This window comes from Pithys albifrons, chromosome 2 (assembly GCF_047495875.1).
Source record: "Pithys albifrons albifrons isolate INPA30051 chromosome 2, PitAlb_v1, whole genome shotgun sequence".
Classification (NCBI taxonomy): domain Eukaryota; kingdom Metazoa; phylum Chordata; class Aves; order Passeriformes; family Thamnophilidae; genus Pithys; species Pithys albifrons.
The window spans coordinates 80,432,003-80,445,815 of NC_092459.1; the positions used below are offsets into that span (position 1 = coordinate 80,432,003).

Below are 13,813 nucleotides of genomic sequence, written 5' to 3' on the forward strand. Positions count from 1 at the left end.
AACAAGTTTTGTTTAATAAGAAATGGGCAAAGCCAGCTTCTTTTCAGAATCAAAATGCAGAACAAATGGAAAAGAAATTATGGTGGTGTACCTTCACAAGTTTGAGCCTCCACAAATAAAGCAACCGAGTTTTACAACTTTAAGAGCTTCTACATACACTCCACCTTCACTATTCAGCCCCAGGTTCCCGCTTTGCCCCCAACATCTAAAGAGTTCCAAATATTACAAAAAAAGTCCTAGTTATTGCCAGAAACTTTTACCTCCCCCTCCTCCCCTCCCAACCCAAAAGCTTCATAGAGAGGATGGAGTGTAATATGGAGCTTTACATAATCTCATGGTATTTGAGGGCTGCTGAGAAGCCTCCATACGAATCTGGTTGCTAACATTGCTATCATATTGTGACATGACTCACGACTGTTTCTTAGAAATTGGGGGATGGGGAAAAAGGAGAAAATTCTTTAATAAAAAGACACCAGGTACAAAGCAACGTTTTACTTTTGTTGTGGTAAAAAAAAAGTCACATTTTACAGATAAAATGCAGAACCCTGAAATACTGACACATTCTCTTATCGTGCACAATGCTGAGGTTCTCTTACGAATCACTTTAAAACTGCAATTAAAAATGTACAAAAAAGAAAAGAAAAAATCAACCCACAAAGCTTCTAAAAAAGGAACCTGCAGGCACTTCCTCTTGTGGAATGTTTAAAAAGTTAGCCTACTAAAGAAAACAGTCGACTTCTTGTGAAGGTTTTGGAGAAATATGTATCAGTTCATTTATTTGGGTATTCAATAATATCCTTGGTGATAATGCTGACTCCATGGCTTCTGACCCCAGAATTGCTGCAATAAATGAATAAATAGTTAGTTTTAGTCTGCAATCATGTAATGGTTAAATTTCTTGCACAAAAAAAGGCATTAAACAAACATTTAGTTCCCCTGGAACTTGAGATTAAAATCCTCTCCAACAGCAGCAAGTTTCTGAACAACTGAAGGCAGTTACAAGTTCACAGCAGTAACGTGAAGCCAAATACTACATACCATTAAGGCCGTTAAGACATGGCTGATATTTGATCCATCAAGACCATCAAGCCAGATTAAGTTTTGCACACAAAACTATTTATAGTGCTATTACCTAGCACCAGAAGATTCTGCTAACCAGTTTTGACCACACATCTAGTTATTTCAGTTATTTTCATTTTTAAACACTGAAGTTAAAAATCAGTAAAAAGGTGAAGTTGGGACTACTTACACCCTGCTGCCACTGGTTGTAGCCCTGAGATTGGTTTTTGTAGCCACGATTATTTCCCCTTCCTCTGAAGTTCTGAAAGAGGACAACAGCTTTAACAACTTCATCTATATGTATTTTTCAGGAATGTACTAATACCAGTCTTTATCGTCACCAAAACACCAAACAGCATATATAGAAGCTTTCAAATACAAGCCATCAGCCCCAGGTTAAAACAAAAGAAAACCACCAAAAAGCCCTCCCTGAGAAACACTAGAATACCAAAAGCCTCCCTGCTCTAAGCAACTCTTTACAAACATGGAGCGAGAACATCAGAATTAATAAGCCAGCTCAAAATGTTGCCAGTGGTCTGGAAAGCTGGCTAATCCAGTGTTGACTCACCCTATTTCCAGCTGCTAAACTGCACCAGGACAACTAAAAATACAAGAGCTTGTCTATTTTTAGTTAGGAAAGGCTGTAGTTGCTACAAGGGTATGTTATCTGATCAGACAAAAGGATATGGGTCACACAACTGAAAATAGAAGAGCTAGCCCACGAAAATTCTACCTGGAAGTTATGGTACAACAAAGGGATATTGACACTAGTAGATAAAATATTGCATTTTCACTGTCAGTATTATGCAAACCTGAGCCATGTTTACTGGCTTGGGCTCCATCTGCTGGCTCTTCAGTAATCCAAATTCTGTTTTCCAGTAATTCCATTGATATTCCAACCAGGTATGACCTAGGCTAGTGTCTTCACTAGTTGGGTTTGATACTAGACACCAAGAAAAGGACTCTGTGCAGAGCTATTTCCATAAGGTTCTCTAAATATTTGATTAAGATACACCTTGACCCTAAGGCCAAATAACAGTTACTACTACTGGCAGGAGGGGGAGATGGGGACACAGGACAAACAAACCCAAACAGAAGCCTTCACACGCACGCCCCAAAAATCTTCATCTTTAAGAGGACAGAGCTACAGTCCTACCCTGGAACCTCCACATCCACACCAGTACTCCTCAAACAACATTCAGAACCCTGGGCACATGGCACTGAACTAGAAAGGCCTTGCAGTGTGGCATTTAGTTGTAGCATGACAACTAAGTGTTTACAGCCACCAAACCTTTCAAATATCACCATCCAAAATACTGTAGTTCAACCAGTTAATCCCCGTCTCCCTGAAGCATCACCTGGTTGTAGTTTCCCCTGTTGGGCATTCCACCTCTGTTATAGTTTCCTCTGTTTGAGTAGCCACCTCTGCTGGGAAAGACAGGGCCGCGAGGATACGGGTAGCCAATTGCACCGGTGCTGCCACCGCCGCCACCGCCACCTCCACCGCCTCGCTGAGGCATGTTGCCTCCTCTCCTGTTGTATCCACCACGATTCCCAGGGACTGCAGGGAGAGAGTTATTTCAGATCGTATACATTTCCTGCAGGAAGATGAACACTGCAATCCAGGATTTTGACAATATTCTCACTCAAGCTGGATAATTAACTCTACACTAAAATCTTAAATCTTGCTGAAATTGTAATCAAGGTTCCCACTAAATAATAACAACTGCAATGCAAGTATTACATCCTTTTCTTCCCCACAGCAGCAGCAACCTCCAGAATTCACAGCCTTATTTCTAGGCTTACCTCCTCCTCTGAAGTTGCCCCGCATGTTGAATCCTCCACGTCCTCTCTGACCCCTATTAAATTGATTTTTATTGCTCTTCTTGTTCTTCTTTGAGCCAGTGTTCTGTTTCTTTTCTGGTGGAAGAGCTTTCTTACTTTCTTCTTTATACTGTTCCAAAAGCTTCTGAGCTTCTTCTTTTTGCAACTCTACATAGATTATTTCATCAAAACATTCTGCTACCTCTGGCAGTGTGAAGTTCCCTATAATTGCAAAAACACTGAGTATTCAGCATCTACATTCAGCTACAATCAAAGCTGCAATTTAACCACTTTTCTCCCGTTCTTCCTCCCACCCCCTGCATTCCCTCAGCACAGGGACAAAATTACATAATTTGAACATTTAGGAAAATATAACAGTGACAAAACAAATAAATAGGTCTTCATGGAGTTGCCAGTACTGTTCCAAACCTCAAAAACATTCTGCCTGTATCTTTTTTTCCCTTTTAAGCCTCCACTCAGAATACCAGTTTCTGCCAAATATGTCACTTATATAGGGCACTTTATGCCAAGACAGCTTTGTGCATCTGCATGAAGCGTATCAGCATAACTGAGTAGTGTTAAGGACTGCAGCAGAGGGAACACAATATAGTGTTATCCTACCAAGTTACAGTAGTCTTCCAGTTTTGTTTAAGTACAACTGTTTAAGATAAAGTGATTTTTTAGACTTCACATTTACTTAATCCTTTGAACAGATACTCGGCATCCTAAAACACAGTATAGGATTATGTTCCATGCCTTTCATTTTGAGAACTGCATGCTCTGGAAGATCTTTTCCCTCCACCTCTGCCTTCTTTTGTGTTCTTTGCTTGTAGTCTTCATCTTTTGGGCAAACAACAACTGCTTTGCGCTGGAAGCCTGCAAACAGGCACATTTTTCTCCTCTGCGCAGCTGCAGACACATTTGTCTGAAAAAAATGCAGTAACTTACTACACGTAGCTGTCATTGTAAGAGTTAAGGAAGTCAACTTATGGTGTATAGACTTCACCTCTACAAGAGCTTGCAATGAAGTTTACAAATAACTGGACATAAAGATGCTGCATAATGCAAAGTTACAAACTCATATCCACATGTTAAAATACTATTCCTCCCACATCCCATAAATCTATAGAAGTTCAGACAAGCATTTGTAGTAATAGCTCAACTTTGTGTCCCCTGAGTAGTAAGTCACTAAGTGAAACAACTGCTATTACAATGTAGCTTTAATCCCAGTTAATTACTACATTACAGCCTGTAACAGATTTCCTTAACTGTTTTTCACTGAAGCTTCTACCTGATCCAAAATGAAATTCCGTTTCTTGCGAGCTGCAATCTCAATGAACTTCCCAAGACACTGTGGAGCTCTCTGCAACAGCGTGTTAAGTTTTCCAGTGTCTGCCATCTGACGCTTAAAACCTGCAACCTATGGAGAGATTTCCCAGAGTTAAAGTAGTCCTGATACACGTGGCTGACATTTTAATTTGCTAAATGCTCTCCACCTCAATTCATGGATTGTTCACTTCAAGGCCACAGCTGCAAACTCATAACTGAAATTCTCAAGCCTCTGTAAGACACGGAGCTTTATAAACAAAGACTCCAGGTGAACCAACACAGTTCAAATCAAGGTACACTCATAACAGTAGCTAGACGTTCCATTCTGAGAACATTAACAGAGAGACAAATAGAAATACATTAAAGAGTGAACAACAGCTGACTATTTTTTATACACTGCCTTGAACAGCTTCAGAATCCTGCTGTGCCACATAAAAATGAGCAGCTCAGCAAGGCAGGAAGACCTTTAACGGTCACCAGCTAACAAGCTGTCAGTTTCTTTTGACACAAAAGAACCCCACAGCAGCCAAAGACCTTGGATTTACAGCAAGTCTTCAATGTATCAAGAAAGAAAATGTAGTATCACCACTTACCATCATTTTGTCCATAATAGTGTTTGTCCCAAGAATGTTGTATTTCCCAGGATTTGCAGCTGCATGTTTGGTAACCCATGTAGTCTTGCCAGCCCCAGGCAAACCAATCATCATCACCACCTATGACAACAAGTTCTACACTTGAGATACTAGTTCAAAGATTTTAATCACCACTTAGCCCAAAAAGCCTAACGAATACTGAGAGGGAATGTGGGACTGTTGGGGGGTGGTAGTGGTGAAGTCACGGGATACAAAGTATGAAAGCAGCCAAACAAAAATGTCAGTGTGGTGTAGTAAGTCTGCTTAAGTCTACCACTGCCATCCATGTATCTCAACAACTTTGAGATTAACAAGAAGAAACTTACCTCACAATCTTTCTTTTGCTCAGGTCCCTTTGGTCCTCGGACCCTGTCGTCCAGGGGGACCTTCTGGATGAAGGTATACTCTTCAGGTACAGGAAAGTAAGGTTCCTCCTTCTGACCAAAGTTAAACTCAACCGCACAGTTATGGCAGAGAACATGTGGAAAGAGTGGTCGCCCATCAAGAACTTCCTTGCTTATTTTGAATGCAACACCAAGTTCTTGCCCGTTCTTGGAATATGAGAGTTCCACTTCATCACCATCAAAATTCTGGTTTTCAAACAAAACATTAGTTTGGATACAATTACCTCACTCTGTAAGTTGTATTAGACACTTCACTATACTGGCTATGTCCACCCAGCTTCTGTAACACTATTGTATCATAAAGGAACTAAACCAAATTTGAGTTACTGTGAATCAACATCTTGTTTAAGATTTGATTTTTTGTTAAAAGGCTTTAAAGACATTTGACTATGAATATGAAACCATGTTGGCAGCAGTCATTGTTGATAATAGCTGCTGTTTCTACCACCTCCCTAAAAAACTTGTCTTGCTCCCACAGTTCTATGTATGTGCTTCACTGCTTCTCACATCAAAGAAGTCTAAAAATTCAAGGATGGTTTTCCTCAAAGAAAAGTGGAAACTTACAGCAAAACATCCAATCACATCATTTTCATCAAACTTCTCACCAAAGTCTTCAGTCTCACAATTGCAAGTCTTTATTCCTTTTAGGGAATATCCGTAAGAAAATTCTTCTTCACCTGATGAAATAATTTAAACGAATTAAAAATAGGCATTCCCACCTAATCTTTTAGAAATAAATACTTCACAGCTACTTGGATTAAACTGCTGTTCAGTATATTTTTATTAATGCCAGAACAAGCTATGACCCACAACAACTACACAATCTTGTTTTTCTATTCAAGAATACTCTCACTTGAGATAGAACAGCAGTTTCCTCATCCCAGTTTTAATAGCCTTATGCTGCTGGTTCCAGATTCATGCTGACAATAAAGCTGAACTGCCAGATAACGACATGAGTAAGTATTTTTAAACTCTGAAGACCTGATTATACCTGATTGGTATACCCGCTGTAACACAGAAGACTTTCTGAATTTAGTCTCCAGTAGAACTTACCCCTCCCATTTTAAAGGGAGCTTAGCAGACAAGTCAGCCTATGCGACAGCTGAGGGTGAAGCTGCAAGGAATAAGCTCACAGGAAGAGTCAAACACAAGGACTCAGGTGGAACTTACATATTTAACTAGAAAACTGTTGCTGATGTCACAACATACCAACACATAGACATTTCCACAAAGATGTTTTTCAGCAACAAGTATGGGTTGTCAATGTTATTATGACAAATTGCTATATATCTAATGAAGTTGCATTTCTTTATTTTCCGACTATTTTCAGAAATTATGATTTTCCCCCCCAAGCCAAAAGAATGATAATGTAGTTATCCAGGAATTTTACCTCACTGGTTAAATCTTACATCATGTCCCACCCTTAAGGAAAAAACAAAAACAAAGGGGGTGGAGGAAAAGGTCAACTCTCTCCCCTCCTCATACTTATGACACAACATGAAATGGAGAAATCCTTTATCCTGTCAGGTACTTGGTAATGTTCTCCACAAACCACACCTGACCACTGGAAGAACTAGCTCTGAAATTAACAACTTCATTCGGTCATAGTAATAAATTTTCTCACATCATGTCCAGTAAATGACTCAAATTAATAACACTGTTCAGAACAGGCTACAATCACTCAGCTTGACCCATCTGCTTCAGTAAAGAATTATTTAAACTTCAGTCACATATACAACACAAAAACAATCAAACATTTAAGTCTTACCAAGCAACATTCCACTTGTGTTCAGTGACCAGCCAACTCGCACTTCGTGTATGTCAATGTCTTTTGTATACAGGTGTTTAACAGGAATCTTTTCTGTAACCTATTTTTAAATTATTCAGTAAAAGGTAAGCAATATTTATCAGACACGAGCAAGATGGAAGCACAAAAGGCAATATCTGGAACCCTTACACTTTGGTTAAATCTTTGCTAAGTAATTGCCTTCTGCAAAAATAAAACATGTTCAACAATGCAAAACCACAAGGCAACGACTAAATCGTTTTATCTCCCAGCTTCACAATGAAGACTGAAGACACCATGTATCTTCATCACTTTGTCAAAGCAGTCCCTCTCCATAGCCAAAAACCCTTAAGTCCTTTTGACACTGTATTAATAACACAAACAAAATGTATATGTATTTTTAAAAAATAAAAAGCTGCCATACAGTTGGGATTAAGAAGAAACTGCTTTTCTTAAGAAAATATGCAACAGACACAAAAGAATTCCTTTACATAGACTAGGGAAGATTATACTCATCCCTTTTCACTGTAAGCAGACTTCGTGGGCAAATTGCCAGCTTCCCAACAATATAACCAGATTTAAACAAAAAACCAAAAAAACCCCAATAAATTAGTTAAAACCACTGCAGTCTATAGGCAACCAGCTATTTTTTAACTGCCTTTACAAACTCCACCAAATAGAAGTGAAAACTCCATCAGTATCCTACCAGCTTCCACAATTACTCAAGTCATGTGACTGAAGTAAAACTGATTGAAAGCGATCAGGGCAATAGTGACACCAATTTCACTTCACTGGCCTTCCAAAGCTAAGGGTATCAACAGGTAGAGAAATCGCTCCATGCAAGAGCAAGGACAATGGGATCACTGCCTACTTTCTCATGGTAGGAGTGACATTTGAAAGCACTAGAGGAAGAAAACAGAATAAGCATTTATACACACAAACACATCATATGCAAAGAAGCCTTTCACATTGTTAAGTAAAAAAGAAATTAAATAAATTAAAGCTTTGTGCTCTTGCTACTACTCTTTTATCAACCAGTTGGAGATCACTTTATTACAAGGCTGACTCTGCCATTTTTACCCTTCAGGAGAACTCTTGTTCTCAAAATTTAACTACCTGCTAAATACATTCAATACATCAAGTCAGATTTAATCACACTGGAAGAGCCTCTGGATGTCATCCAGCCCAAGCCACCACCTAGAGCAGGTCAAACTCAAAACATTATGTGGAAGCAGATAGGACTGCTAGGATAATTTATATCTCCTTTTAAAAAAGTGGAGCTTCCTGTAAACTTCAGAAAGTCCAAGCAAAATTCTGACAAGACAGTATAAAAATTCTTCATGAGTTGATCCATGAGATTCCAAAGAGAATTCCTGGTTAAAAAACAAGACCACAAGTCTCATTCAGACCAAATGCAGGGTTTGGGGTTTTTTTGTTTGTTTGTTTCTTTTTGGGTTTGTTTGGATTTTTTTTTTCTGTTAAATGGAAATTCTTTCTTATGAAAGAGGAAAGATTTTCGAATTGAGCCACCGTTTATCAAGAACATTTCACAGGCTCCTAAGGGAAAGCCTTCCCACAGTCCTATTCACGGGAATTAGTTTCAACTAAGTCCAAAAAATCTGAAAAATATAAACAATATTGTATTTAAGCATGCAAAACAGTCTTCTGTAGTATTCGTCTAACTCACCTTCATCTCAAAGCAGACTTTGCCTTTAGCAACTCCATAGGAGGCTCTCCCTCCAGCCCAAAGGAAAGCAAAGCTTTCCATGGTCAGAGAGGAAGCACTAAACCGGTCTCTTGAGATTTTAAAATGCAGGTCACAGTTATCTGTTAACATAAAAATTGCTCTTTTTACTGATTACAAAATACAAGCATAGGTGTCCAATATTATGCATTAAAGGTGATGTCAGCTTTCACAGGTGATATTCAAGACAAACTGCCAGCAAGCACTCAGCAGCTTTCAGAAAAGCAACAGAACATGTCTAGGTGGAGCTGCAGGCTGAAGCTCAGCCAAAAATCTGCAGAAAAGCTACCTAACAAGAATCATTTTCAAGGTGTCATCTTCACTTCTGTCACCCAGTTTTCCTATTTTTCCATCTGCTTAAAAAGTTCATGGATTTCACCTTATCTACTTGAGCCTTCTTTGTTAGTTACCCATTTGTACCAATATAGAGCAATCTGCATTGTGCTCTTTGCAGTATGTCCTAGAGACATGATGAGTTGGTATTTTTTTAAAGTATTCTTACTGATCACACCCAAACCTAAGGGCTGCTAAGAAGTAAATATGAACACAAGTATTTTTATTTAAAGAGCATTGAAAGTAGTCTTTGGGTAATGCAGTCCATTAGTGAGTCCAATTAGATTAAGCCAATTAAAATAGAGATGGCTAAGTCAAAGGCAGATAACACACTCTGTGCTTAGCCTAAGAGAACCTACTTCAGCTCAGAAATATGACCTACACTATAAAGTCACTTATCCACACGAGTTTACGTGGAACTTTGTTTTTACAGGCATCTTGAGAGCTGTACACCAGGAGATTGCAAATCAATTTTCTAGTAGGTTTCAGAAAGATAATGCCAAATGGTAAGATGGGGTGCAGCATACAGCTCTGTAACTCCCCAGAACAGATGAAGCTCCAAACCCATCTGACAGTTACAAGAAAGGAGCAAAATGACCAAACAGTGAGTTCTGCTGTGGCGAAAAAACCTGCACACTGCCCTCTATTACTGGCAACTGTCACGCCTGAGATTTTGTGTTTGCATACAGACATCCCCAACTGCAACAGCATTTGTTTTCCAGGTATTTCTCATTAGCACTTCTTTTATTTGTTGCATGTAAACCAGATAAAACTGTATGTAACAAACCCACCTTTTCAGGTTACTTCTAGAACAGGAAATGACAACAGAATTTGAAGTTACAGCTCCCTTGTAGGACATGGGAAATAAAAGGCACTTAAGAGTGGCTAAACCTCTTACATGTCTGGATCACCACGGTCCAGAGAAGAGAGTGCCAAGTCGTTACACAATTCAGTTGTAAAGCTATGTTTGAATCTTATCTCCAGTCTGTCTAACAACACTGTAAATCAGACAGTCTGTCCAGTTACAAAACTTTCCACTAGAAATTATTACTAAAAATTGTAGTAATTACAGCAACTATTTACTCAGTTACGGAGAAAATCCAAAGCTCCCACAGAGGTGGCTACTCACCAGGTTAGCAGCTTGAAACTTGAGACTTAGTTACCCAAATGTCAAGGAGAGCATATTCAGCAATTTATGTGGCTGTCAACTAATAACTCCTTAAATTTCAACGCATTTGTTTTGGGAAAAAACCCATCTGGAACTACTAACAAATATGCCAGATAATGCCAAAAGTTAAGCTTTCCATCCATGACACATTAGGAATCCAACAAGTTCAAGCACTACTTATTCAAGTGTTCTAATTGCTAAATCCTTATACTTACCCTCAAGAATACAAATGTCAACTCTGCTCTTATGGTACATCACATTAACAGTAATGTTTATAATCAAAAAATCCGTTTGCAGGTACTTGTAAATGTCTGTGCTCTGCTGACCAGTTCTTCCTGCCTTCCCACTTACACCCAAGCGCATGAACTCCCAGGTCTTGCATGAATGGGTCATTTTTCATATTTATCAGACACTGTGAAAGGACACAGGACTGGAAGCTCACTTCACCAAATGTACTATTGTAACCAGCTGCAGTCCTGACTCTCCAGGCTTTCTGAAGCAGTAGTGCTTGACAACTACTTTCTCAAGCTGTTTCCAGGGTGTTCTATGCTCACCCTACACCTGGCCATTCAAGCTGCCATACTAAGTAAGTGCTTTGGTTAAGATTTCTTTAAAGAACTGTCACAACCGACTCTGTAGGACGCTCAAGCTTATTCCTGCTAATATATTCATATATTCTTCTGTCTTTTTGTATACTGAAAATGGGTAGAAACACAATTTCCAACTTATTTTTTTAAGAAGTTACCTGGTAATGAAAGCCAACCAAGGTATTCTCCCCGCATTTCAGAAAGTGTGGCATTAAGATTAAAAATGTACCACCACATCTTTCCAGAGCAAAGGAAATCATGTTTACTCACAAGTATCAAGACAAACCACCGTGTCATCAAAATGTTCATCTTCTTCTTCAACAGGTGGTTGAGGGGACTTGGCCCTAAACAAAACAAGGACCAAACAAAAGATAATAAAGCTACATGCATTTTCACAACGTTAAAATAAACATTTCTGTGCTTTGCTCCTCCTCATTCACAAAATGCTGTCCAGCAGCAAGTGTCTTTACCTGCTATACTTATTTTCTTCTATGTATTCAAAATATCCACGGCCATGGTCTTCACGTGGTCTTTTCACTCCCCTCTTCTTCTCACCAGGTTTTTGCTCCGTTTTACCATCTCCTGTAAAGAATCAATGATTCATTTTAATTATTTGATATTTTAATTTAATTTGGAATAAATTGCGAGTATATACAGCATGAGAAAACCAGTAATATCTTAAGAAGGAATTTTGTTTTGTTACTGAGACAAAATCTCGTATCTAGAATTTTCTCCCGAGACTCAAAACTTGTAGTGGACCAGAAGTGATTTAGCAGATGAAAGGGGCCAGTACACTACGCAGCAGCCGGTACGCCCTGCGTGTTAAGGTCCCCACGGAAAAGCCAGAAAAATACAATTACAAAAAAAAAAAAAAGACAAAAACCCCTGACGCCGCGACGCCAGACCCGCACGCCCATCCTCCCCCCGACGAGGGCAGCGGGACATTCCCGGCCGTTCGCAAGGGCACGGCGCGATCCGCACGACTGCGCCTCCTCCCGGCGGGCCGCGGGCGGGAGCCCCAGGGCAGGGATTCCTCCTCCTCCCGCTCCCGCCTCCATTGTACCGCCAGGCCTTCCCAGCGCCATCCCGTGCGCGGCGGCGCCCACACCGGAAGTGACGTCAGGCGCCCCGCGCGCCCCTCGGCGCACAATGCACAGCGCGCCCCCGCGGCCCCTCCCCCCGCCCCCCCGCGGTCCGCACGAGGCGCGAGGCCGCCAACGTCCTCCCGCGCGCGCCCCGGAAGCCGCCCCCCCCCCTCCCCCCCCGGGCTGCCCCGCCATGGCGGCGGGGGGTGGGGGGATTAATGGCCCCCACCCTCCCTCCCTCCCTCCGCCGCTCTCACTCACCCGCAGCGCCCGCAGCCCCGGGCCGGCCGCCGCCGCCGCCTTCCGCTTTCTTCTGCTGCTGCTGCTGCTGCTTGGCGGGGCCCGCCGGGCCTGAGGCGGCGGCCGCAGCGGGCCCCGAGGCGCCCCCGGCGTTCTTGCCGGGGGACTCCTTGGTGGCGGCGGCGCCGCGCGGCGGGAGGAGCGGCGGCGGCTGCTGCGGCTGCTGGGGCTGCGACGGCTGTTGGTCGCCGTGCCCGTTGGCATCCCCGGCCGCGGCCTCCTCCTCATCGGCCAGCTCGTCCTCCCCCTCTTGGAAGCCCTGGTCGTCGCCGTTTTCATCCTCATCCTCCTCCTCTTCCTCCTCCTCGCCGCCCGCCTCCTCCTCCATGGGGCCGCCCCCGGCCCCCGCCCGCTCGCCGTTCTCCTCTCCCAACTCCATGGCCTCGCCATCGGCGGCCTCCAGCCCTTCCTCGTCGTCGTCCTCCATGGCGGAGGCCGCGGCCTGGCCGGGGCCTCCCCCCTGGCGGAGCTGCGCGGCGCCCCCGCCGCTCTCGGCCGCCTCCCCCTCCACGCTGCCGTTGCCGGGCTCGGCCTCGCCGCTGGCGGGGCCGCCCCCGCCGGTCTCCTCCTGGTCAAGCGCGGCCTGGAGCCGCTCCATGAGCTCGGCCTTGAGGCCCTTGTCGGAGAGGCGCCGCTTTTTTAGCTCCTCCTTCAGCTCCGACACCTTCAGCTTCTTCACGTTCACGGGCGAGCAGCTCATGGCGGCGGCGCTGGCGGCTCGGTCCCTGGGCGGCGCGCGGGCGGCGGCGGGCAGGGACGGGCTGGCGGGCGGCTCTGGCTCTGGCTGCGGTGCGGCGCTGCCCCGGCGGGCGGTGGGAGCGGCGGGAGGCGCGGGCGGCTCGTGCGGCGGCTGCGGGAGCTGCGGAGCGGGACCCGCCTGGCGCCAAATCCTTTCACCGCGAGCTCGCGAGGGAGACGCGCCTCGCGGGGCCGCGCACGCACCGGCGCCGCGCGCGCCCCGCCCCGCCCCCGCGCACGTAGGCCCTCCCGCGCTACCGTAACCACCGCGCTACCGTAAGTGCGCCAGCCAGCGCAGCGCAGACCCTTTCCCGGCCCTCTCAGCCCTCCCGGAGCCTGCGCCCGCCCGCTCGCCCGCAGGAGGCCACAGCCCCACCGAAATGCTGCCCCAGGCCCGGCCCCGCGTTCGAGCCGCAGCCTCGCATCGCTCTACGGCGCCCATGTCGGGCCTAGCCCCGCATGGTGAATTGCGTAAAGGCTTCGAAAAGGGGCACTGCTGCCCGGAATAGTTGCCGTGGCCCAGCGCTGCTAACGCGGTTATGTAAGGGCAGGAGCGGAGCACCGGGAGGCAGCGCAGGCTGGTCCCAAATCAGAGCTCGGCGATAACAAAGGTCCTGCAGTGCCTCAGCAGAGCTCGGCACGGAGCCCATCGGCCGCCAACACTGTCCGGCTTTCCCTCTGCTCCCACAGCTCCCCCTGCACAGCAAGGATCTGGGGCTCTCCCCAGCCGCCCAAGTTGTACAGTGGCTCAATTCTGGATTTTTACAATTCAGTCAGAAGTAATATGAGAACGAACAGCAGACAAGATTTCACATGAGCACAAA

At 44.2% G+C, this 13,813-nt stretch overlaps 1 protein-coding gene across 1 annotated transcript; it reads right to left on the reverse strand.

Annotated features, from left to right (window-relative positions):
* Nucleotides 1-477: 477 nt before the first annotated feature.
* HNRNPU (heterogeneous nuclear ribonucleoprotein U) lies at nt 478-13,202 on the reverse strand. Its single transcript, XM_071575025.1, has 14 exons — nt 12,213-13,202; nt 11,337-11,448; nt 11,137-11,210; nt 8,722-8,861; nt 7,017-7,116; nt 5,813-5,925; nt 5,171-5,434; nt 4,806-4,925; nt 4,175-4,303; nt 3,640-3,808; nt 2,866-3,105; nt 2,418-2,620; nt 1,250-1,321; nt 478-840 (listed from the first exon to the last, which is right to left on the reverse strand). Exons 1-14 carry the CDS (start codon nt 12,949-12,951, stop codon nt 787-789), a joined length of 2,529 nt encoding a protein of 842 aa, XP_071431126.1. The 5' UTR covers nt 12,952-13,202; the 3' UTR covers nt 478-786.
* Between the last annotated feature and the right edge of the window lie 611 nt (nt 13,203-13,813).